General features: G+C 40.0%; 1 protein-coding gene across 1 annotated transcript in view; it reads right to left on the reverse strand.

Moving 5' to 3' along the window:
- Positions 1-900: 900 nt before the first annotated feature.
- Positions 901-25,407, reverse strand: part of USP26 (ubiquitin specific peptidase 26) — a 53,310-nt gene continuing 28,803 nt past the window's right edge. The window contains exon 4 of the mRNA XM_019824317.3: positions 901-6,164. Coding sequence (XP_019679876.1) covers positions 3,139-5,901 — 2,763 coding nt within the window. The 5' untranslated portion in view covers positions 5,902-6,164 and the 3' untranslated portion in view covers positions 901-3,138. The remainder of the gene's footprint in view (positions 6,165-25,407) is intronic.

A 25,407-nucleotide genomic window follows, 5' to 3' on the forward strand; every position in this document is an offset into this window, starting at 1 on the left:
ACTGTAAAGTTTATCTCCAGTAACTTGGGCATAAAATAGATGAAGCAGGATAAAGAAAAAGGGAATGGTGAGTATAGACAAATAGACACATACATATAATAAAGAAAATGTGCAAAGCCACTGTAGCCCTTGTTTATGTAATTGGTCTCAAGGTGTTAGTTCCTCAGTTACCAAGTTTCCCTCGGCCTCAGCCAAAACCTTAGGTGCTTTGGGTTCTTTACCTGGTGGAGTGACCAAAACCATTTCCCAAGTGTTTGAGTCCTAAATCAGTCTGCTTCTTTTGTTGCTGTGACAAAATAGTTTTCCGCTAACTTTACTATTAGTAGGAAGAGTAAAGGTCCCACAAAGATGTTCATATCCTAACTCCTGGAACCGGTCAATCTATTATTACAAAACAAGTGGAAATTAAGGTTGCTAATCAGCTGACCTTAAGGTAGGGGATTGTCCTCGATTATCTGGTCGTGCCTAGTCTCACCATAACTCTTAAAAGTGGAAGAGAAAGGCAGTGGAGGGAAGAGTCAGAGATGGCAGTATGGGGATTCAGCCTCACATCGCTGGCACATCACTGGCTGAAGCCATGAGTCAAAGAATGTGGGGAAGCCCCAGCAGCTAGGAAAGACGAGGAAACAGACTGTCCCTTCAGAGCATCCAGAAGGACTGTAGCCCTGTCAGCATCTTGATTTGAGCCCAGTGATACCCATCTTGGGCTCCTGACCTCCAGAACCGTAAGATAATAAGGTCGTGTTGTTGTACGCCATTAGGTTTGTGGTAATTTGTTTCAGGAGCAATAGAAAACTAATACACTGTCAAAGAAAGTTTTTATATCCATTGATTACTGAGAAATCTGATGTGTAAATTAGAGAATTAATTAAAATCCATTAATAAACAACAGCCACTGAGTCACCTAAGAATTATTTTAATCTTTTATTTAAATAACAGTGTAACACACAGATGGTATGCAGCTGCTCACTTGCACCTCAAATTTTTACTCACAGGGCAATGAAGGGTTCCACCCAAGCCATCTGTCTAGGAGGATAGACCCTCCCCATCCTGGAGATCCCAACCATCTTCTTCACCTTTTAGTTTAGCCTGCATTTTGGAAGTGCTCCATGCTGAAGAGCAGCATATTCAGGATTATAATATTCTATACTCCACACCAGACATTTCTAAATCTCAAAGCTACTGGCATCTTCATTCTCCTTTCAAAACAAAATAACTTTTCTCTCACTCCTACCAAAACTCTTGCTTTGATGCCTATGTAACTGAGCTCACACTTAACTATTCTAGAGAGGTCAAAAGCCTGGAATTGTGAGACCGAACTGTCCCTCCCCTCCTCTAAAGGTAACTCCAGCCTCATCCTTCAACCACCACAGCTGCTGAAGTACTACACAACTTGAATAAACAAACTGCCTCCATCTACCTTGCAATCTCCAAGTCTCATTCAGACCTCCTCCTAGATGCACTGTGCTGCGAGCAAGAGAATTCCCTAACTTTCGAATCTGTTTTCCCCTTAAAGGGCATTTTCTAACTTCCCCACACCACAACACTCCAACTCACCTCTTTAAAGGCCTCTGGGATTTAAAGTACCAACAAGCTGTTGGATTAATATAGCCATACCGAGCCCACCCCCTAGAAACAAGGAGGGACACCCATGTTGGTAAAGGTGGAACCAAAAATTCAGTCCCTTCATGTGATGTGAGAAAGCCTTTTAGTGTAAGTAATTTGTTCCTAACAAAGGTACAAGGTGTTACTGTACCTGCCTCAAAGGCACCTCAAATAGGTCTTTTATAACATTATACAAAATCGGTGACAAGTAACACTTTCAAATCCTATAGGTCCACTCTAAAGTGTGCATTGTGTGTTTATTCCTTGAAGGAATAAGGTCACCACTGCTATAAGATATGGAGGAATAAAAGAAATCTGGAATTAGTCTTATAATATTGAATGCAGAGGACTGTTCAAGGCTTCAGATAAAGTTCTGGCAAATCAATGTTCCTTTGAGGCAAATCAAGTGCCTCTTGGAGAAGACTAAAATGACACCAAGAACAGCTGGCTAGCAAATAGGAAAAGTGGGTCAATTTCTTGAGGGCAAATAAATTCTCCATCCTTAAGCTTGAGAGTATATAACCCTTTTGATACTGAGCAAAAGGAGTCTAGCAAACAATTTGGAGACTTGACCTGGTGTTATAGTCTCATTTGCATATGCCCAAGATGATTCATAAATTACCAGATTCATTTACTATTTATTGACAGGACCATAGCAACTATTTTTTTTTATTGCCAAAACCTCAGCAATTGTTTTGTTTTGTTTTGTTTTGTGTTTTTTTTTGTGTGTGTGTGTGTGTTTGTTTTGTTTTGTTTTTGGTCAGGACTCCAGAAACTTTTTTTTTTAAGTCAAATCACTAAGTATGATCGGCAGAAGAGTGATTTCTCTGTGTGTTTTTTGTTTTTAATAAGTTTCTGAAGGAAAGGCATATGTGAATATAAGAAACAAAAACTATAATCAAACTCCTTTAGAAATGTAACTAAATATACAACAGCAAAATCCACCAAGATATCTAACACACTACTGTAGTTCTCTAAATTTCTCAAGCATCTGATGGAATCTCCATCAAATTGCTGCTCCCTACCCCAAGCAACCCTGACACCCCCCAAAAGAGTTGCTGAACTAGCAGTTATGTGGTGGTAGAGAACAATAGTTCTCTAAAGTTCTCAAGCATCTGATGGAATCTCCATCAAATTGCTGTTACTTACACCCAACAACCCTGACACCCCCCCCCCATCAGAGTTGCTGAATTAGCATTTATGTGGTGGGACCCAAGAATTTGCATTTCTCAGAAGTTTCTCCACGATCCTGATGCTGCTGATTTAAAGACTGCACTTAAAATCCACTGCACCAGAATATGGAGAACACAATTCTAGTCTAATAGAAAGGAATACTTATCAGCTGAACTGTGGGATTGACCTATCTGTATTAGGGTTAGAATAGAGATTTTCCCCAAGTGTTTCTGCTTAAATTCTGACCCTGGATGCCATCTGCCTCTTCATCTTTGGCTAGAGTAGAGTTTTCCTTTCATAGAGGAAGTGGTAACCAATGAGGTAGTCAAGCAGATGTGTGCAACCAGGAGCCTGTTCCGCTTACTTCTCCTGAGCGGTCTTCCTTGCCTTTGTGTTACGAGACTGGAAGTTCTCTTCCCTTTTCAACAGCTCTTCAAAAACATCATTGTGCATGTAAAAGAAGATGTACCCGGTGCAAAGCCTAGCCTCCTGCATGAGATCTTCTTCGATACTCAATACCTGTAGATCATTGTAAGTGAACCACGCTTGCCTCTCAAAGTCATAGGCATCGCTGATATAATGGCCTGAATTTGGGGTCTTCCCAAGATGGCTGACAACAGCAATGAGCCGATAGGAATCGAGATCACTCATCTTACCACTTCTTTTTGGTTTTGTGGCTTCAGTTTCTGACTTCTCCTTCTTTAAACATTCTTTGTTTCCAGGGTTTTTATTGGAACCCGGTGCCCCTAGGGAATTTGCTTTGGTCTCCTGGAGACGTAATTTTGCAGGTTTTCTGAGGTTCTTTGCATACCAGCGGGTACGTGTCTTCAAGAGGGCTCCAAGCAGTGCCTGCCGCAGGGCTTGTTCATAGATTTTCATCCATTCATCCTGCTGGGTCTGTTTAGTCGGTTTTTGGAATTCTTTTGGAATTCTGTTTTTTTCATGTTTATAAGTATCTTCAGTAGTCTCAGTGCCACTCTTGAAATCTACACGCGTATTAGTTGTCTCATATTTCTTTTGTTTTAGATTTTCAAACATTTCTTGAAGATAAACTTCGGCAAGACACCTGTCTAGACCACTGGTGGGTTTACCTTCATCTTTCTGGATCTGAGAAAGGGACGTTGCTTCAAGATCCATCATTAATCCAGCAGCTAATAGCTCTTTTTCAATGACTGCTCCATTTCCTAAGTTTACTAATTCAGACTCAGTTATATTCAGTTTAGGACATTTTCCCAGGTCTTCTTTCTGTTCTCCATTTGATGATCCTTCACAAGGAATCTGGCATTTTTGTGGTTCAGACTCTTTGTCTGGTCCAATGTGTGGAATCAGAGAATCATTGGATGCCAAGGTTGGCTTTGTTGAAGGTGTTGATAGAAAGAAGTTTCCAAATTTCATGCTGTGAAAGACTTTTAGGATTTGGAAATCCCTAGTAAGCACATTCTTGCTCACAGGAGGAGGTGGCTTGGTAGTTTCATTGCGATGAGATGATATATCTAAATGTGTGGAAATAACGACTTCCTGGTCATCCTTCCTTAGCGACCAAAACTCGTCAAAGGTATAACGTTTCAGGTGAACAATAAGAACCCTGGGTAGCCTACTAAATTTGTGCACTGCAACAGAACTCTTATGCTTACATTTCCCACATTTATATTCAAGCTCTTCCGCTCCAAAGAAGAGATCAAAAGCAGACTGAATAGACAAAGGAAGTGATTTCGTTCCTTGTGGAAGGTTGATGGAGAGATAATTATTCACTTCGGTCTTGAGAACAACATGACCACAGGTTTGACAAGTAATAGAGCGCAGCAACTCAAACTCAAAATTATTGATGATGGGACAAACGAGCACTTCAGTGGCAGCACTTCCAGGAAAGATCTGTTGAGCTGGATTCTCCTCTTCAGATTCAATTTTAGCCTTCCATATGGTGTTTAATTTCCCCATGTTCTCTTTCATCTGATCTAAACAGTGACCTAAAAACTCATGAGCATCGTTTTGTACGTTGTCAGAGAAAATCTCTGCAACTGATGATATGGTTTTTTTAAGGCTCGCAAGTAACCTCTCCTTGATTTTTATGTTATAAATATCTTTCAAAACAAACAGCTGTGCTAAACATATGCTAAGAGCATCAAGGGAAACTTTACCCCATGGGGAATCCTTACTGAATAAATCATCAGCAAAAGACGGAATCGAAAATAAGGACTGTAAAACTGCGTTCATGTAACAGGTGTTTCCCAAATTGGGGAGGCCTTGCAATAGTTTATCTGGGTACAAGTCAAGGGTCATCTTGAGTCTGTCCCACTCTGGCTTATCTGCACTATACTTTGCTTCCAACAGAAATGCCAAATATATTTTCTCACAAAGCACCTGAAGAACACTAACACCCTCAAGGTAAGGGTTTCCAGTAGAATTGGTCTCGAATAAGTGTTCAAATGCTAATTTCTTCTTATTTTTTAACCTCAACTTTTTCTTCCTATTGTGGCTTACATACCTCAAGAGATTTGTCTCGAATTTCTGATCTCTTACAGAGCTATTCTTTTGCAGGAATTTCCCACCCATCCCTGAACCAGATGATAACATTCTTTTTCTCTTCTCCTGTCCATTTTCTGGTAAATCATTGCAAGTAAGTGTTGATGACTTTGATGCACACAAAGGCTTCTGCTGAAGGTCGGCTGTTCCATGTCCTTCTCCTGTCTCTAAAGATCCACTACTTGACTTACTACATATTTCGTGAGATGAACTTTTGTTGATTTCCTTCTGTGTTGTTGTGCAGGCAAAGATCCCTCCATCCTTAACAGGCTTCATGGATGGTTGATTATTTTGAGGGAATCCATCCAAGAACATCTTCAACTCTTCAGCATCTGCAGAAGATAATCCTTCAATAAACAAGAAGCTATTATTTTGGAAAGTTAAATGCAGGTGATTTTGTTTTCCTCCATAGGATCTAAGCACCACATTTTTAATATTATTAGTTAGTTGAAAAGTTGTTGATTCTCCAGTGCTGAAATAGACCAGCAGTCTAATATTCTTCTTTCTTTCCACTTTTCCAATGTATGCTTCTTTGGGCTTAGACATCCCCACATTCTTGCTCCATATATGGACAAAACCGTGTGCCATTAGAGTAGCCATACTTTACAGATAAAATACAGGTATCTTTAATTATTGACAATCTTGAAGTTCCAATTTGTTTTGCAAGCTCACTTCTGAAGACAACACCAAAGCAATGATTCTTTAGTTCTCTGTAAGGATGGCCTTATTTCTAGTGTTGGTTTTATACTAGAGCCTCTTCAGGTTCTGGATGTCCAGCTATTTAGTAATAAAACCAATACCCTTTAAGAGCTGTCCATGGTTACCATGAGGGAAGAATCTTGATTTCCACGGCAAGGCAGTTACTGGAAAAAAAAAATCAAGAAAAATCATTTAAGCTATCCGAGAAAATGCTTGGATAGAACTCAAATTCTACTCCCATACACTAAATCTTTACACTACAATACTAGATTCCATTCTGATTAATTTCCCCACTTAAACTGAAATCATTAAACACTTGGAAGACTTTCAGTAAATAGCTGAAGAGCATAATGAACAGTGTCTCAAGTGTATGCATATAATGTGCTAATCCTCCTGTCATAGAATGACCCCACAGGGCAACTATAATAAGTGAATAAGAGAGTGGAGGCACTAGGCGGCCCTCAAACCAATAATAGATGAATAGCTCTTAATGTCCAGAAATCTAGAGGACTTCATACACAGGCCACTAAATGTAAGTCAATCTACCTCTTTCCAAATCCAGTTATGCTCCTTTCTTTCACATGGCATAATGTGAAGTCCACACATTATATCCCATGTGGGAGGGTCTAACCTATCACTGCTTAAAGCAAATATCTCCAGCCCCAACAAGCCAAGATGACCTGGTATACTCTAAGCAATCCTGATTCTTCTGGTAAGTGTGGGGTAATTGAAAATTCAAAGCCATGCTGAACAAGAACATAAAAAACTCATTACAATTTTGAAAGGTGGTTAAAACAAGGACTGAGACCAAGTTCAAGACTGTGTTTACTATGCTTTACTATTGAACAAACAAATGCAGGTAGTATAAACAATTTACAAGAAACAGGATATGATGACTGGAAAGTTTCCCATTGGCTCCAGTGTTGGTTTCACTGTTATTTTGGAGGTATGCCTAAAGTTTCAAGGTTGGTATAATCCATACAGAGTGAAGAATGCCCCAGGCTAAAAAAGTTAAGAAACCAATAGTCTGGTGCCCTTTTGGCCATTATACCAAGGGTAAAACCAAGTCAGCATTAAGGGTCTGTTATTAACACACATAAATTTCTTACTAAGTCCCAATTAACATTTTTTACTTCTATTTCTTAATGCGTCATCATACGGCCTAGAGAAAAAGTGGTAATGCTCAACATGGGTGAATTATGCACTAAACAACACCATCTTCTGGGTCATTAGTCCTGTTTTCCTCATACCTGCAATTATGTTCATATTCCCTGTCTAAAGTGGAATCACGAGTAGATTCTCTAGGTCAGCTGCGCTGAGGAGAACTGTCATGAGACCTTGCAGTATAACTGGGTCGCCAATACAGGCAATGGAAAAATCACATGCAACAACTTCTAGTAGGCTTTCGGTCTTATATGCTCTTTTCCACAAAATACTATCTGGACACCTTTAGGACTTATCTAGCCATCCATGGACAGATACAAGGCATTTTCATCCAGGGTTAAATATAGGACCTGGACAAGTGATTGTGAGATCTGTTTGTGTTCCAGACTACATGGAAATTAAGACTGTAAAGTAACCATTTTTATAATCACAGTCTAACACTGTCCTTCTGATTGGCTAGAATTGCTTCCACACTCTCCTCCAATTAATCACCTCTTGCAACTGACATGAAATGCCTGCCATGCATTTCACACAAGCTAAATAGGTTTAATTTTTGAAATAATCCCATTTCTCTACTCCCCAGGTGCCTTGCCTACTAAACCACAAATGAGATAGGTATTTCAACAAATTAGGTGTACCAAGTTTACCTGACTCAGGTCATTTTTGGCTTGAGAACTTCACAGCCATCCATTTTGAACTTCAGTCCAAGAACTCCCCAAACAAATTCTGAGGTTTTGCAAACACATCACTAATGAAAGCATCTTAGCTCCTTTTAATTAGTTTCACAAAGTTATAAATCTATAACCCCAATTCTTTACATATTAACACTTCTAAGCACATACTGTCTGCTTTGCAACAAGCCAAATATCCCTGGAGATTCTGCTCAGTACTCTGTAGGGTCCCTAACATCACCCTAGCAGAAGGTAAGTAAAAGGCGACAGTCGGACAGCAAATCACTGATGTAAGGAAAGAGACATTCCCATTGGGTTGTGAGGAACAACACCAGGACGGTGCACAAAGATCTCCACAACCTCCATGGAAGAAGTTACAGTAGAACTGAAAACCTATCACCAAGTGCTCTAAAATAAGACAGGAAAATGTCAATTAAAAAAGCCCCACTATGGATAATTCTGCTGGTCATCCTGTATCAACTACAAACAGTCAAAAAATACAGCCAAATGTCCCAGCTTTCCAAAAATGTCTCGAACATCCTATGTAAACATTCACTAAGCTTATGAGCTTGTGTTCAAGGCAAGGACAAATTCTTGAGTACTAAGTGAAGAAACCATTCCCCCAAACCCTAAATGTTCTAAGATGGCATTAAAATGGACTTCAGATATAGTGCCTGCTAACAACCAAGACATCATCTGTTGGTAATGAACACTGCTCTCTAAAACTGAATGGATCCTCCTAATCAGTATATGCCCACTGGTATTGACCACAGCATAAAATATGCTAAAAAAAAAATACAAGGTTTAGTGATTCTCCTGACAAATATTTTCCTTTAGGCCAAGTCGAGACCTTAGGTTATGAGGTATCAAAGATCAGTGTGCTTTTCCTCCCACCCCCACCTGCTTTTTCCACGCTTAGCCCTCCACAATACACACTAGTGACTCCAAAGAAGTTCTATTAGTAACTAGCATTCGACTAACACCACAATCAACACTCTACAGTATTGGGCTCACTGGCAAAAGTTAAGTCTAAAAATTTCCTGCCCATTGTATGTAGGCTAGAGAGGTTCCTATAGCTAGCTTTGACCACGGGGTCCACATAATTTGAGCTAGGTCCCTGTAACTCGAAACCAGTGAGGAAGGATCAGATGTACTTAACCACTCAAAATTAAAAATTTCTGAATAACTCTATAAGAGACCAATCCAAATTAATGAATAGGTTAGGTTAGCACTTAGCACTACAGATATTTGCATCAGAAAGCATGTGTCCAAAATTAATGGGAAGCTATGTTTTCTCCTACATAGTTAAATACTCTTCCTGAATCTTATCGATGTTATTTACTTGCTCAGTAAACACTGTCGTTATGGTAATACTAAAGGAAACTTTTGCTTGGTCCCTATCCAAATTATCAAAAACTCAAAATTGGTGGAGCATAAGTTAGTGAGATTCTTGTTTTATCAATTCTTTATCTATCAACCTCTGTTCAGTGGAGATTGCACCTATCCATACACAAAAGTGCATACGCATCCAAGTGAGAGAATGATCGTATTTATCACAGTGGAAATGGGACCATAAAAACATTCAAGCACAGCAGCAGACTCAAGTTGTCTGGATTATTTATAGTTCACTATCCTAGTGTAGATGCTAAGTAAGAGTTTAAACTATCTCCTCTCCAAAGAAAGAAAGAAAGAAAGAAAGAAAGAAAGAAAGAAAGAAAGAAAAAGAAAAAGAAAGACAAAGTTTTCATTGTTCCTAGTTCAACCACTTGAGAGAACCTACAATCCCAGAACGACTTCCAGGCTGCATTCAAAAGTTCTGCAATCCCAGCTGATCTGTATTTATCAAAAACTGTTGTCTGTTCTAAGGGTAGCTGAAATAATATAAAACCCTGATGGCATTTCAACCTTCTAACTCAAGAGCACAGTTAAGAGACATGTATTTCCAAACTGATGTGTCCCTGCATCATTCCTTCTTCCTAGTTCAACGTGCTTATGTTTCATTCCAGGAGACTAAAGGAGACTTCGTTGAGCCCCCTGAGCATGGAAAGTAAAGATTAGGAGCCATCTTGCTGACATGCAGCTAAAGAGTCTAACCACCATTCATTTTCCTGGCTAGTGCATCTTAAGTTTCAATCCTTTTCTTGATTCTGCCTTGTCAGTCAAAGGCTTTTAGGGCTTCTTTGATTGCTTATTTTTAGAAGATTTTCACTAAAATGTATCCATTTTCTAAGACTCTACTGAAGAGCACTATGTGACTATTCCATGTGGACTAAACTAGGCTTCAGCAGTATTGATACTCCAACAGCATTCAAAAGTTATGAAGCCGAAGTGTTATTCTCTTGTTTTATCCACAAACTCAGTCCATTCAACTTGTTTGGTCACCTACTAGCACAACACACCAGACTAGCTGATCTCAAAGCACAGATAGAAAACTCATAAAGCTGCACTGTTCTGGTCAGATTTGGAGGCATGACCTATGGTGTCAAGAAGTTGACCATAAGGTTAAAAAACTCCTGGTACAAACGTGTGCTTCCTTGTTAATTCACATTCACTTTACATTGATCTTCTTGGTCACTGAGTATTTGCTGAGCATCTGCTCTACACTGCAGATTGTGATTTACTGAGTGTGCTCCCAGTGCTGTGTATTGTGGCCAGTGCTCTCAGGGACACAAAGGATGTGAGTATTCACTGTACCTAAGCAATATGGACTGTAAATGTCATCATTGTGTAAACATCACAGTTGAAAAGGGCCTTGCTTCCAATGGGGAAAAGGATCTGGGAAAATATCCTTCCACTGCCATTTTCTAGAGCTTGACACAAAGTCAGGGTGGGAGCATTGTTTTGTAAGAGAGGATCTTCTGGAGTGAGATTTCCCAAGCCCCGCCTCAAAGAAATTGGCCCTTGGGAAAAATGCCTGCAAGTCCAAGGAACCCAGAAGCCCAGTTAATAATTTTGTATTAAGATAACTTTATGAGGACTTGTGAGGCTTTTGGAGTATTTATTCTCTATATCATGTATTTGTATTTCCTACCATTCATACTTTCATTATTTCAAGAGCAAGAAAAACTTGAAAGCCAATGAGAACGCACCCTTCAAATATGAATACGCATTTCTCATTCCCAAGGCATTCATTACAAACGGAGAAAATTTGGAGGTATTACAACCTGGAGGCAGAAGAATAAACCCTAGAAGGCCCTTTGGGCTCATGACTGCAAGAAAGTTACATCTCTATTGTCAGATCTTTTCCACTGATATCTTATTATACTTGTGATCATCTATGTAAACTCAAGTATGTGTTTATTTCACTGAATAGGTGGAGGTCAAGGTGCAGATGGTGGTTTGGCACAGGTGGTAAGTTTTAAATAGCACTGCATTTCACAACTTCTTACATCTGAAAACATGTGGAGTGAAAGAACAAAGACATACCTAGCACATGGTGAGAAATCCTGCTCAGTTACCCTAGCAAGCCTCACTGGAAAGAAATGAAGGACCCATGAGGTAGTGTGCTAGTCTCTGTATGCAGTAAACAGAAAAGACAGGGCCAGATAATTACCATGGAGGTTTCCAATAATTTCTGGGTATCTCTGATAATCCCAAGCAAGAGCTCTAAAAAGCCAAACAACTTCAACTCACATTTATTTTAAACTCAACATAGCTTAGTGACCTTGGATAAGCCAATTCCACTATCAGAGCCCATTCAACTAACTGGAAAGTGATCATCTAAGATTCCTTTGAGGACTCCATTCTATGAGACTATGATTCTAAGTAGGATATACTTAATCATCACATTGGATTTCCCAAGAATGATGTGCATCAAATCTGGGCTTGGAAACTACGGTCACCATACAAAAAATACTGTATGGGGAGTAGGTGAATATGTTGGTTTTGGCAAATGGGAAGAGGGGATTCTCAAAACCCAACTGGCATTCATCCATCCATTCAATCCTTAAATATGTATGGCATACTAGCAAGCACTATGTTAAGCTCTAGGTATGGAAGAATGAAAAGGAGGAAAATACCCATGGTCTCATAAAAGACTTCCTCTAGCAGGAAGACAGAAAATGTGCACACCAGAAATACATACTCTAGCAGATGGTTGTAACTGGTAAAGAAAACATAAAGTTAGGGGGACCAGGGTGTGCCAGTGGTGATAGGGATGTGCTTACTGCCTTCTATAGAGTGGCCTGGGAAGGCCTGACTAAAGACGATGACATTATGTAGCAGGGTCTTGAAGGAATTGAGCGAGCAGACAGATAGATGCAGGATGCTCCAGGCAGGAGGAAGAGTAAGTTAAAAGGCCCTCACATGGGAGTGTCCTTGGCATGTTAGAAACAGAGAGCAGACCAGTGTGGTTGGAGAACAGTTAAGAGATTTGAAGAGAAAGAAGGTGTGCAAGTTTTGTAAAAGAGCAGGAGAGTGAATGGACCAGAACCCTTGCAAAAGCAGCACAAAGGGCCAACTTATGGCTAGTGGTCACAAATTTACACTGAGACCGATCAGCAGATTTGTGGTTTTCTCCAGCTATATTTAGCAGCCCAGCTGCCATGGTGCAGATGTGTAATAGGCAGAACCTTATATTTAACTTTCCTTGCGATTCTGCCATTCATAAATAACCACGTAAAAGAAGTAAGGGAGCCAAAGGTGTAGAGAAGGGAGTAATTACAAATATGGCCCAGAAAGCGTAAATAGAGACAGAAAACAGAAAAATAGAAAGGACTAATATCATGAAATATTGCAGGGTGGGGCAAAAGCATTAGGGGGCCAGGAGTTCAGCTCTCATTTCAGTAGCTGTAATCCTGCCCCCTGCTTCTAAGCAGCTGTCAACTGCTTGTAGACTTCCTTCTTCTATTCTGCTCCTGCCTTCCTTTCTGTTCTGTTTATTCCTAACCTGGCCCCAAAGTGGGAAGTAACTGATGGGTAAGTGGGGGGAGCTGCGTGTTAGGGGTATGTGGACAGGGTTAGAGGCATGCACAATCAGACTGGGGAGGGGGTAGGGAGAAGGGCACCCATCCCCTCTCTTTTTCACCCTCCCAAGTCTGGGTTAAAGGTCAACACATCAAGAGGCGTGTTGCCTCTAGAGAATTAGCAATTAAATCCTGTCGTTATGTTTGGTCCCAGCTTCAGTGCGCATGGCTTTTCAAAATGATTGGATCAGGGCAGACTCTGCTTCTTTCTCTCGTTTAAAGGTGCATTTCTGCACTCAGCAAATGTCCGAGTCATTGTAAAGCAGAGAAATGCCATTATTTTGCCTCTTGACATATACTGCACATAAATCTCTCTATAGGAGGCCCTGACCAAAATGGGAAGAATTCTCCAGACTAGCAAATTGTTTCCATGAACTATTTAGGCTTTGAACCTTTTCTGAGAGACAGCTCTGGCAGAGCATATTTTGTTTGTTTGTTTTCCATTCTTTTAGAATGATTATGTCAGTGCTATTAATAAGACATAGTTGATTAGGAAAACAGAATGCAGATTATTTTCCATAAGTTAAATATGATTTCATTAAGAAAGTGTGGTCTCTCATGAGAAAGTGCATGCTTGCTACATTGAAATTATGATAAATGAGGCTTTCTGGAAATTAATTCCTTTTCTCCTACTGCAACCCTCCTAGTATTTTGTATCCTTTCTGCGAAGTACTGCATTCACTTGATTATTCACTTATTAGCCAAAATATTTGTTGATACCTAGTCAACTATGGCCAAGATCCAAAGATGAAGCAATAAAATATCCTTGACTTCAGATCCATTGGAAGACAAATATATAAAAAATGGCAGCACAAGGGGAAACGTATTAAGATAAGAAGAGTCAGTGTTACCGAAGGGTCCTTGTGTTTTCTGCCACCTCAGAGGCTTGTAGCATTTTCTCTCTGCCTGGAATTCCCTCATAATTGTCTTGCCTTTTTGTCTCAGTTCTACCCTTCCTTTTAAGACCTGTCTGAGTCTCACTTCGTTCAGAAGATTTCCAGGCCTGACTTTTTCCTACCTCAGAATTCACAAAGCATTCACTCTTTGTAAGACTCATCACTTAGCCTGTGCTACCTTGTGCTGCTGCTTCTGTGACCTGATCACAAAGTTAACAGGCAGCAGGGAACAGTGAGTTTGTTCTCAATCTGTGTGGAGTGAAACTTTCCTTTGCCAAGGGGACTCATAAAGTTGGACAAGTAGGAGTCCTTTAAGGATTGGGCCCCCAAAATTCTAACTTTCCTCAAGACAACAGTGTCCAAAGTTTTAAACTAAGGACTGACTGTGCAAGAAGGGGTGAAATGAAATTAGATGGAACTGTTACCTGAACAGCAAGTTAACCTGGACATGAAGAGTAGGTTAAGGCAGACAGGATACTGCACAGGTAAAGACTACTATCTATCTATCTATCTATCTATCACGTTTAAAATACATACACACAGGGGCACCTGTCGGCTCAGTTGGTGGAGTATGTGGCTCTTGATCTCAGGGTCATGAATCTGAGCCCCACATTGGACACAGAGATTACTTTTTAAAAAAGGGGAAAAAAAGAATAAAAAAATAAAATGCATACACACACTAAGGAGTGCACTTGTTGTGATGAGCACCAGGTGATGTATGGAAGTGGTGAATCACTATATCGTACAGCTGAAACTCATATTACACTGTATGTTAACTAACTGGAATTTAAATAAAAATTTAAGATAAAAATAAAATGCACACACACTTTAATGAAGCAATTCTATTAAAGTTTTGTCCTATAGATATAACTGCAAAACTGTGGAAATCTTTTTAACAATCAGGACCTTTTACTTATATAATTTAAAAAAAAAATCTATAAGGGGCACCTGGGTGACTCAGTCGGTAAGCATCCAACTTGGGCTCAGGTCATGATCTCGCATTTCACAGGTTCAAGCCCCACATAGGGCTCTGTGCTGACAGCTCAGAGCCTGGAGCCTGCTTCGGATTCTGGGTCTCCCTCGCTCTCTGCCCCTACCCCACTCGCTCGCTCTCTCTGTCTCTCAAAAATAAACATTAAAAAAAGGTTTAAAAACAATCTATAAAATGAAACCTTTTCTTCTTGTCTTGCTATATTGGCAAAGGTGCAAAATCGGTATCAAGAACCACATTATACAAGAATTGCTATGCATGTGAAGAATTTCAATAATCATCAAAGCTGATTTGAACTAAGGAAATGCATTAATAGGGAGCACTGTGGCATTTCCCCCTATCCTTGCATCCGAATCAAGTTTGTGGTGGGACCTAAGATTGGGGAGTTGTTTCCAACAGAGACATGTGATTGCATCTCACACCCTTGGCTGCATTCTTACTGAGAAACCAAAATGTTAAAGTCCAGGCTCACATATGAGGGTGTGAGACACCTGGGAAAACTTGGCATGTTTCCCCTGGAGGTGGTGGGGGCCAAAGAAACTGGTGCCTGACTCAAACTGAAATCACATGACACAGGATGAAGTGGCCCCCATGACAGGGCAAGAGGAGGCAACAGTGGAATCAAGTTCCACTCCCTCTATTTGGAGAGGAAATGGTACAAGTTTTGATGTACTAAGTGGAATACAACAACACTACAACCTCATGAGGAAAATTATCCCAAAGGAAGTGTTTGTCAGAAAAATGTGACCCTGCAAGAAAGAGGCTCCTGGATACACTGTAGGAGGGTAGGAAATAAGGGAGAATCACAAAAAGATTAGCTCTATCCCCTGGTACTTTCCTGTATAGCAATGTTACCATCCCCCCAAAAGCTTTGAGGAGATACTTTTAAAACTAATGAAGAGGTTTCTGCTGCTGTGGCTTCATCAGAGATGTTTCTGGCCTCACACGACACAAGGGGGAGCTACAGCATTTTCCATTCCAAGGTAAGGAGGACAGTGATTCTAAGCATCTTCAGCTCACTTAAGGATACATGTGACACAATAAAGCCTAGAAAGAGCTGTGAGGGAATTTGACACAGCCACTTCTGCAGGAAAAATGAACTTGAAAATGCATTAAATGCCATAAGTGCTGGAATGAAAATCCCTCACAATGCCTTCAAAACACAATCTGTCTTACCTGAAAGATTAGTTCCCTCAACAGGAGAAATACAAAGTGGACTGAATTCATTCCTTATTTTTTTTTAACTTATTCTGATATATCCTTAAGAGTGGATTCCCAAAACCCAAGTCATACCTCTAACCCCTAAAAAAGTGATTCTCCTTCATCCCCCTACTTAAGTTCTTCCTCATTCTGTATACCAGAATTGTTTCCTCCTTGTTGCCTTAAAAAAAAAGTGTGTGTGTGTGTGTGTGTGTGTGTGTGTGTGAGAGAGAGAGAGAGAGAGAGAGAGAGAGAGAGAGAAGAGAGGGAAAGAAAGAGAGAAACTGATAAAGAGAGAGCTGTCCAAAATAAAAAAAAAAGTAGTGCTTCCAGTCATCTGGAGCCACACAGCTCCAGCTTCTGGGGCCCCTACCCCACTGTCTGACAAAAACAGACTCTGCAATCAGCTTGGTCATCTTGGAAAGAAAAGGAGCTCACAGTGCACAAATAAGAAAATGAGCAGCTGCTCTGGACTTGTACCCTCGAACAGTCTCTAAGAATTCAACAAACCACATCACCCTTCCCTCATTTCCCTACTGATACTTGAGTCAGGTATATGTGGTGCTAATGGAGACCATCCTCAAAGTAAAGAAAGCAGAGAGCTAAGAAGCTTTGCTCCATGTTCTGAGCTATATTTATAAAAAAAGCATAGACAAGGAATCACGCCACCTAGCTTCAGAGAGCCCAGGACCTTCAAAAATAGGGTGCCGAACCTCATCCAATGACTATGCTTCCATTTTCTCCCCAACAGAACTATGGCAAAATGGGAAAGTCTTTACTTCCAATGGATGAACTGTTTTTTTTTTCAGTTTTTATTTTAATTCCAGTTTAACATACAGTGTTTTATTAGTTTCGGGTGTGTGATATAGTGATTTAACACTTCCGTACATCAGCTGGTGCTCATCAAGTGCACTCCCTGCTTCCCCATCACCTATTGAACCCATCCCCCTGACCCCTTCCCCTTTGGTAACCATCAGTTTGTTCTCTACAGTTAAGAGTCTGTTTCTTGGTTTGTCTCTCTTTTTCTCTTTGCTCATTTGTTTTGTCTCTTAAATTCCACATATGAGTGAAATCATAGGGTATTTGTCGTTCTCTGGCTGACTTATTTTGCTTAGCATTAGACTCTGTAGCTCTATCCACATCACTGCAAAGGACAAGATTTCATTCTTTTTTATGGCTGAATAGTATTCCGTTATATATACATGTATCACCTCTTCTTTATCCATTCATCTATTGATTACTGATAGACACTTGGGTTATTTCCATAATTTGGCTATTGTAAATAATGTAAATAATTCTGCTATAAACTTAGGGATGCGTGTATCCCTTTGAATTAGTGTTCTTGTATTCTTTAGGTAAGTACCCAATAGTGCAATTGCTGAATCATAGGGGAGTTCTGTTTTTAACTTTTTGAGGAACCTCCATACTGTATTCCAGTGGCTGCACCAGTTTGCATTCCCACCAATAATGCATGAGTGTCCCTTTTTCTCCTCATCCTCGCCAACACCTATACATGCTCTGAATGAACTCTTACAGAAGAAAAGAAGCCATGAGTAGCCAAGCAGCAGTAGCCTTTAGCGTGAAAGACCTCTCTGAACTTATAACCGAGGATCAGTGTTTAGCTCAAATGTTACCGCCCTCCATGAATTTGTCCAACATTCTCTCAACCTAATAGTATCCTTCTTCCCTCAATTCTTGCTTCTTATCTCTGTGAACTTTAAAATATATAAGCACCTGGAGTGTCGCAGGAGACGTGTATTCCCCCAGTATGTAGGCATTGAGAACCAAAATCACGTACCCCACACAGATTACTGTCTACATTAACAAGGGTCTACTATTCCACTATTTTCATCAATAAGACTGTACTATTTTAAAAGAATCTTGTGCAGGAAGATATAAGTTGCAAATAGCTTCACTGTTCATTCCAGCAACTCTTCAATAGAAAACATCAACTGACAGTTTATGCCCTAAGACTTTCTGAACCTCTTGCATCCAAATCCGTTTTGCCATGCCCACCTATACCCAACTCTCCTCAAGTCCCCCACTCCCATCAGGACAGACTTCAAAGTCTCAATATCCCAGCCTTTCCCTTCTTCTAAAACATAATTAAACTCTGTGAACATGAAATTCTCCATTATAGTGGTGAGCAATAAACTCAGCTGGTTTTTTCTTGACAAGTTGTTCTGGTGATATCTGGGGGCAGGTATTCAACATGCCCATTTGACAAATGTTAAATCAAGCAATTAATTCACGGGGTGAAACAATGGGTTGGATTTGGCAGGCATAGGGCAATTGTTAAAAGAGCTCTTATTTTGGGGCTGACTTAGAAGTCACTGAAAGGGGTCTGAATCTGATTGGTGTTTATGTCCCTATTTTAATAATTGTACTTTTATAGAGTTTTACTTTTCCATGCATTTGACTAGATACATGAGAGCACACGTGACAGAGTCTACCTACCCTAGTGCAGTGGCTAATACCTCAGTAGAGCAGTTGCTTTCTTTTCTTTAGAGTATACTTACTTCAGCTCAATGAGGAAAACACCTCTGGAATTTGGGGAACCACCTAGGCTTATTTCTCTGAGGAGATGCTGCATAACTGTGCAGGTGTTTGCTAGACGTGTCATTCACCACACAAGGTACCGAGACCGAACGAAGGAAAGAAAAATTTGTGACAGCAGACCAATCAATAATACATTGATTTGCTCAGTGCTTCCTTACGAAGGTCAGCATTCATGAGACTTTCCTCTAGAACTTGAAATTTTCTCATTGAAAGAAACCATGAGTTGCATGGGGCGTTTTCTACTACAGTTTTTTCAGCAATTTCCAGTGTATTTTTTCAATCTGTGCTGAGAGGTAGCATCTTTAACAATTTCCAAACACTGAGGGGAAGGGATATTTCCCACACAGAATCAGAAAATTTGTCCCACAAAAAAATGTGTCCAAGCTCATTTCCAAATGAGGAAAATAAACCTATATAGATAAATAACTTGCTGAAGAACACAAATTCCCTAATGTTCTTAAAATATCAGTAATATATGCTGTTGAAACACACATCCTCCTTACTAAGACCTAAACCCAGATTCACCACTGATCACCTGTGTGGTATTTTTCCAAGACACAAGAGATTTCCACTTATGTCTTCTGGGTATGTAAAAACAAAGCACGTATCTAGAAGGAGAACCACTATCTTCTCAACCTAGAGATGCTTATGATGGTTACTTACTTCCTGGCTGAAGGTGTGAAAAACATGCACAGAGACTGAAGGGACCAGGGAAATGAGTTATGGGAAAAGCTGCATTTCTCCGGTATGAAAAAAAAAAAAATGAGGCTAACACACAAGAACACCAGGTATTTCCTTGCTAACGCACCAGAGTGGGCTGCTGCCAAGTATCTGATTTTCAGCGTGTGGTTTTCTGATTACAAAAAGGGAGTTCGAAACGAAGGTCTGTTACCAGAGAGAGATGTGTACTTTTCTCAGATGCCAACTTTCAACTCTGGCTACAGCCACAAGGCGATTAATGATGGCTTATTGAGGCAGTACAGGCAAACCAACTTAATTTACATTAAGAAATCAAGAAAGCAATAAAGCAGATAATGTGCTCTTATATACTTATTATCAGTTGCATAGTTTCCATGTACTATTTCTGGAATAGCCAAATAAATGATGACTTCCCCCCACCAAAAAAAAAAAAATCAAATGTATGGCTACTCTTAATTACTTCTAATATTCCCTATTTTTCTAGCTAATGGCTTTTCTTTTGTCCCCCTCTATCACCCAAGACTATTTACACATGCTTGAAACCAGGTGTTTCCTTCTCTTTGTAGCTATTACACAGAATCTAGGTGATACCAACCTGTCTCCTCTTTGTTACTCTTACAGCATCTTGGCTTCTGGACTTTTCTCCTCCAGCCCATATCCAGGCTGAGGATCTAAAAAGCTTTGTAAAGGATATGCAACATTTTGCGCCTCTAGTTATTCTTCATTCACTCATTTAAGCCTCAGAAGCTCCCGATTTTACCATATGGTTTCTTAAAGGGGCAATGCCTTGTAGCTACCACAGAAAGTAAAACAGAATGAAATCTTTTACAATTCTTACCTACTCTCAACTGACTTCTTTAAGGTCATTTAGGCCCTTGCTATATTGTAATGTTAAGTGGCTAAATGCATTACAAAGGGAAACACCACAGGATATCCATGTTGGCATTTTCAGCGTCTCACTTACACTATAGCATAAAAGAATGACAAAATGTAGATATAATTGTTTGAAAACAAGAAGCAATATTAAGAAAAAATACAAATGTATACAAAGCCAGGCTCTCTACTTAAAAGAATAATAATCTGAACATTAGAAACCCAAGTACCTGGTCCCTACTTCACCTCTGACCAACTCTGAAAACCAGGAACTAACCCTGTTCCTTCACTGACTCTATTTCACCTAGCACAGCACTGTGCAAATAGAGCTTTCTGCGGAGATGGAAATGTACTGTATCTGTGCTGTCTACTATGGTAGCCACCAGCCACATGTAGCTATCAAATACCTGAATGTGGCTAATGAAACTGAGGTCTTGGATTTTTCACTGTATTTAATTTTAATAGCTAAAGTGGCTATAGCTATAATTAGCTACCATACTGGACACAGATCTATAAAATCAGGTCATTGTAAACATAGCTTAATACCTTGCCAGTTATGGGAATTCTGTGATATATTACTTCCACATGGCAAATGTTGCTAAGTGGGCTGACCCAACCCTCATCCACAACATTTCCCTTTCCAATCCCTCTCCCGGAGTGTCGAGGACATTTTACATAGCTGTCAACAGATAGCAGCAAGAGTCTACTGAGTTTGTGTACCTGATAAAAAAAGAGAATGGCTGGAAAGACCAGTTTTGCCACTCAACATTCACTCCTTCCCTTTTCACAAACTGAATACAAATATGACAGGTAGAATAAGGAAGACTTCCTATCTCATAGGACACCAGTATGAAGATAAACACTGCAATAAAGAAGCCTTACTGGTTCCAGTAAACAACAAGTATGAAGATGAAATATAACCAGAATTGAATAGTGAAAAGATCTCTTAAAAACATGGTTCCTTGAAGATGTCATTGAGCCACTGCAATAACTATCATATTTATTTTAAGTAACTGTAGTTGTTTTGTTACTTGCAGTTGAAAGCCCATGACTACTGGTTATGGAATACCATGAGGTTTAAGTCCAAAGGCTGGGAAAAGAAAAGTAATTTTATTTTTTTAATTTTTATTTGTATTTAGTTTTTTAAGTAAGCTCTATGCCCTATGTGGGGCTCGAACTCACAACGCTGAGATCAAGAGTCACATACCCTGAGTGAGCCAACCAGGTGCCCCCAAGAAAAGTAATTTTAGGAATTGGAAAGCTAACCTGTTCAGGATGGCAGAATAAAATGGAATACCCTAAAAGCATCGATTCTTAATGATCTGGAGCTGCTACACAAGGAGTGAATTTACCACCAACACGCTTGCTGTGATGGGACTCTGTAGTTGTGGTTGCATGCAATAAAACTTTTTGTTACATGAAAACATGACTGATAGTTTTTTGGGTTTTGGCTTTTTTATTTATTTTCAGAGAGAGAGAGCATGTGCGCACACAGGGAAGGGGCAGATAGAGAGGGAGAGAATCCCAAACCGGCTCCGTGCTGTCAGTGCAGAGTCCTATATGGGGTTTGATCCCACCAACTGAGAGATCATGACTTAAGCCAAAATCAAGAGCTGGACACTCAACCAACTGAGCCACCCAGGTGCTAATATTTAGTTTCAATCATTAATTCCATACTCAAGTTTCAAAGAAGCCTTAAGTAGAAATTTTGACAGCTCAAGATATACTTGTTACATAAAAAATAATTAAAATAATTAAATTCCTACTTATTTAAGCCACTAAAGTCACTTCCAGTGAATGGTTTCCTAATAATCTGTTTAAGCATTTCACATTCGTGTCTGCTTTTAGTATGAAATACATGGGATTCTGACCAGTGGTGGGGTGATAAAAAATATAGAGATGAAATCGTAGAAACAAATGATCGGCATCAACCAGGGTAAGGCAGTGGCGAAGCATAAAGCATGTTGCAAGAGCAGTTAATATCCCCTTTGGATGGATAGCTTGGTGCTACAAGTCATTAGGATGTGTAACTGAGTGAGTCCAAATTATGGTCCCAGAGACGGAAGGTGAAAAAGTGTTTTATGATGGTAGAGAGTGAGTTCAAGCGAGACTGAAGTAGATAATTGGTTATACATTTAGGCAGCTCAAGAAGCACACCTAGCTGGGAATGCAGATGACATTCAGATCGCAAGTGGCATCTGATGCCATATGTATGACCAACTGAACGTAGAGGTTCAAATTTTTACAGCGTTTCAGAACCACTCGAAGAGCTGACTTAAAAATGCAGAAAAGGGAGTGAATGTGTCTGTGACTAACAAAAGGTGAAAAAATATAAAATTTGATTTTTATTCTTGCTAAAGACTTCACAAAATGAATTTCACAATTGGGGAAAGAAGTCCCTCCACAGATGTCACTGGAAACATCAACTTGATTTTCTTTTGGTTATTTTCAGCTGGAAAGACAGTGTGTTTGTGATTCCAGCCAGGGGTTTGTTTCCACAAAGATTCCCAGGAAAAGGAGGGAGACTGGTGTGCACATTTCAGTGATGGTGTGAGTGCTGAGCAGACTAGGAAGAGAGTGCCATGGACCACTGCTGACTCTGTCATTCATGGTAACCCATTGCCTCTCTCCACCAAGGTCCGTGAAGGTGATGTGCATAAGCCATGTGGGGACAATTGGATCCCCTGAGTCTAAGCTTTTGTTGTTGCACTGTAGACAAGGGGGAAGCACTGGTAACTGTCTCCTCTTGCCACATGGAGAAGGCCCTTCTGTGTCTGGAAACAGCCAAGACTCAGTGAACAAGAGAAGGCAACGCTGAGAGGTAGAATGAAAAAGAATACTAGATGTGAAACTAAGGACTACCACAGGATTTCTTGGGAACATGCCATAAGTTTCCTTTCTTGCTTAAAAGCTACTTTGAATTGCTTTTCTTTCTGACACGTTCAGAAAGTATTTGGTTCAGAATGTATAGTCATTATACGAAGCCTAGGACAGGGGTATGTTAAAACAGGATATTTAACCACGAATATAATCTGAGCTCATGTCTTCTTTAAAATATGCATAGAAAAAATGTAGAAAGCTAGTATTTTCTACTGCTGATATAAAACAGATTCATATTTGAGACAAGCTAAAAGTAAGCAAGGATTAATCTTTTAATGTGCAAATTCAAAAGCCGGTCAATGCTATTTCCTAGATTTAAGTAAATCCCAACTCCTCATGCCAATGGGTCACACAGCAGGAACCTCTCTGAGGTTGGTAAGTACACAGACTTAAGGACTTTTGGTGCTGTGAGACATAAAAGATCCTCAGCCTCACAGCCAAGATCAGAGAAGGACATTCAGGTCGTAGAGATTTTAAGTGTCTGAGTCCAGTCTAGAGTCCAAAGATCCTACCTAAGTACCTACCTAAGTACAGTGTCTTCCTTTCCAGTCTTTTCATTAAATGAAATGAGGGGACGCACTCTGGGGATGAGAAGTAGCACAAAGGGTCAAAGCACAAGTCATGTTAGGTTGGAGGAGAGAGTTGGGGTAATAAGGATATTCATTATTTTGGTAACTAAACTCTCCCAGATACACTCCAAGAACTTCTGCCTTATCTTGATTTCTATTTTCTAGTGCACAGAGTTAGAGTCTGTTCCAGGGGTTACACTTCCTACATGCAGGCAAGAGGTTAACAGCCTTCTAGAGATTCAAAAGAAGTGACTCATTCAGAGTACTCTAGACAGCATTTAATTCTTAAGCTATGGATGGAGGCGACCGGGTGGGAGTGTCATTGGTCACACAGCTCCAATTAATTTTTTTCCCACCTCCCTCTTTCCACTCACTTTACATTTTCCCTCCTGAGTTTTAATGATGCAAACAGCACCAAGGCACCATCATCTTCCATACCTAAACTGAAATGGATTCACATAATAGTTTTACAGCACTAGGCATTCAAGTCACAATTGCTGTCTGGTTTGCCTAGCTCTGTCTTAATGGCCAACAGAAAATTCTCTCAGAGACCTTTATAGAAAAGCAGAGAACTTCTTAACATAATAATAGCATCTTAACAATTCACTGGAATGCATTATGGGCTTAGCTGGTTTTCAGATTCTGTTCCTTCCCAAGCTTCTGATGCACTTTTTTCTTCTCACTGCCCATAATGAACCTCATTCTCTTAATTTATCAGTCATTCAAAATCTGAGTGACTTGAAAATTGAAGACCATCCACTTAGATAAATTATTTGGTGTAATAATGCTTAATGACACAACCTAAATAGCCTTACCCTTGAAATCCTAGTCCACCACTCTCCCATCCAATCTAACCCACAGAATAACTGGTTCTTAGGTACTGTCATTGAACTGCAATGTTGACAATAAAATTACAGGTGTTATTTATCAGCTAAATCATCTGTTATAGTCCTAGCAGACAATCACAAGGATGGCTGCTGCTTATACACAGATGGCTGAGACTCCAGTTTCAAAGATCGGCCCGAAGTACAGTAGCTAGTTAGGGAGCTCCTTAAAAGAATGACAGAGACATGCTCATGAATACTTGAAATGAAAACAAAAAAAAAAAGCCAAAAGTTTCAATGACTGATTGCACAGCCAAGTTTGCATGTGGTATAGGAAAAATATTGCTTTCACTGAGTTTTTAAGAGAAGTGATGTGTAGCAGTTGGCGAGGTTGGGGTAAAAGGATGTAATTAATTACACACAGCTAGTTTCTTGATTGAATGGGGGTACCCCAGATCTCAGAACATTGCCAGTGACAGATTGGAGCTCCGCAGACACAGCAATGGCCCTTGTAGTGGAAGTCATTACATCAGGTGTCAGGCAATGTAAATCACAGGCAAAGAACACAACCCCCCCAACAAACCTAGATGAGAGTCGGCCAAGGAACTGAACTATTACATGAAATGACTTTCTGCTATTAAAACACAAAGACACAAGCCGAATTGCCTTTTAAACAACTGTAAACAGCAAACTTCCACACAGAGATTTCTTTATCCGTGCTTTACATGTAGGCAATACTCTGGCTATTGCCCCACTGATCCTCCATCAGGAGAAGGATAGAGGATGTCTTAGTCAGCCAGAGCTGCCATAACAAATACCATCAACTGGATACATTAAAAAGCCAAAATTTCTTTCCTCACAGTTTTAGAAGCAGAGCTTGGCTTCTAGAGAGAGCAATCTTCCTGGCTTGCAGATGGCTGCCTTCCCGCCATGTTCTCACATGGCCTTTCCTTGGTATATGCACATGGAAAAAGCTCTCTCTCTGCCTCCCTCTTCTTAAAAGGCCATCAATTCTATCTGATTATTACCCTTATGACTTCATTTAAACTTAGTTACCTCCTAAAAAGCTCTATCTCCAAATGGTCATATTGGGGGTTAGGGTTTCAACATGGATTTA

This window comes from Felis catus, chromosome X (genome assembly GCF_018350175.1).
Source record: "Felis catus isolate Fca126 chromosome X, F.catus_Fca126_mat1.0, whole genome shotgun sequence".
NCBI classification, from domain to species: domain Eukaryota; kingdom Metazoa; phylum Chordata; class Mammalia; order Carnivora; family Felidae; genus Felis; species Felis catus.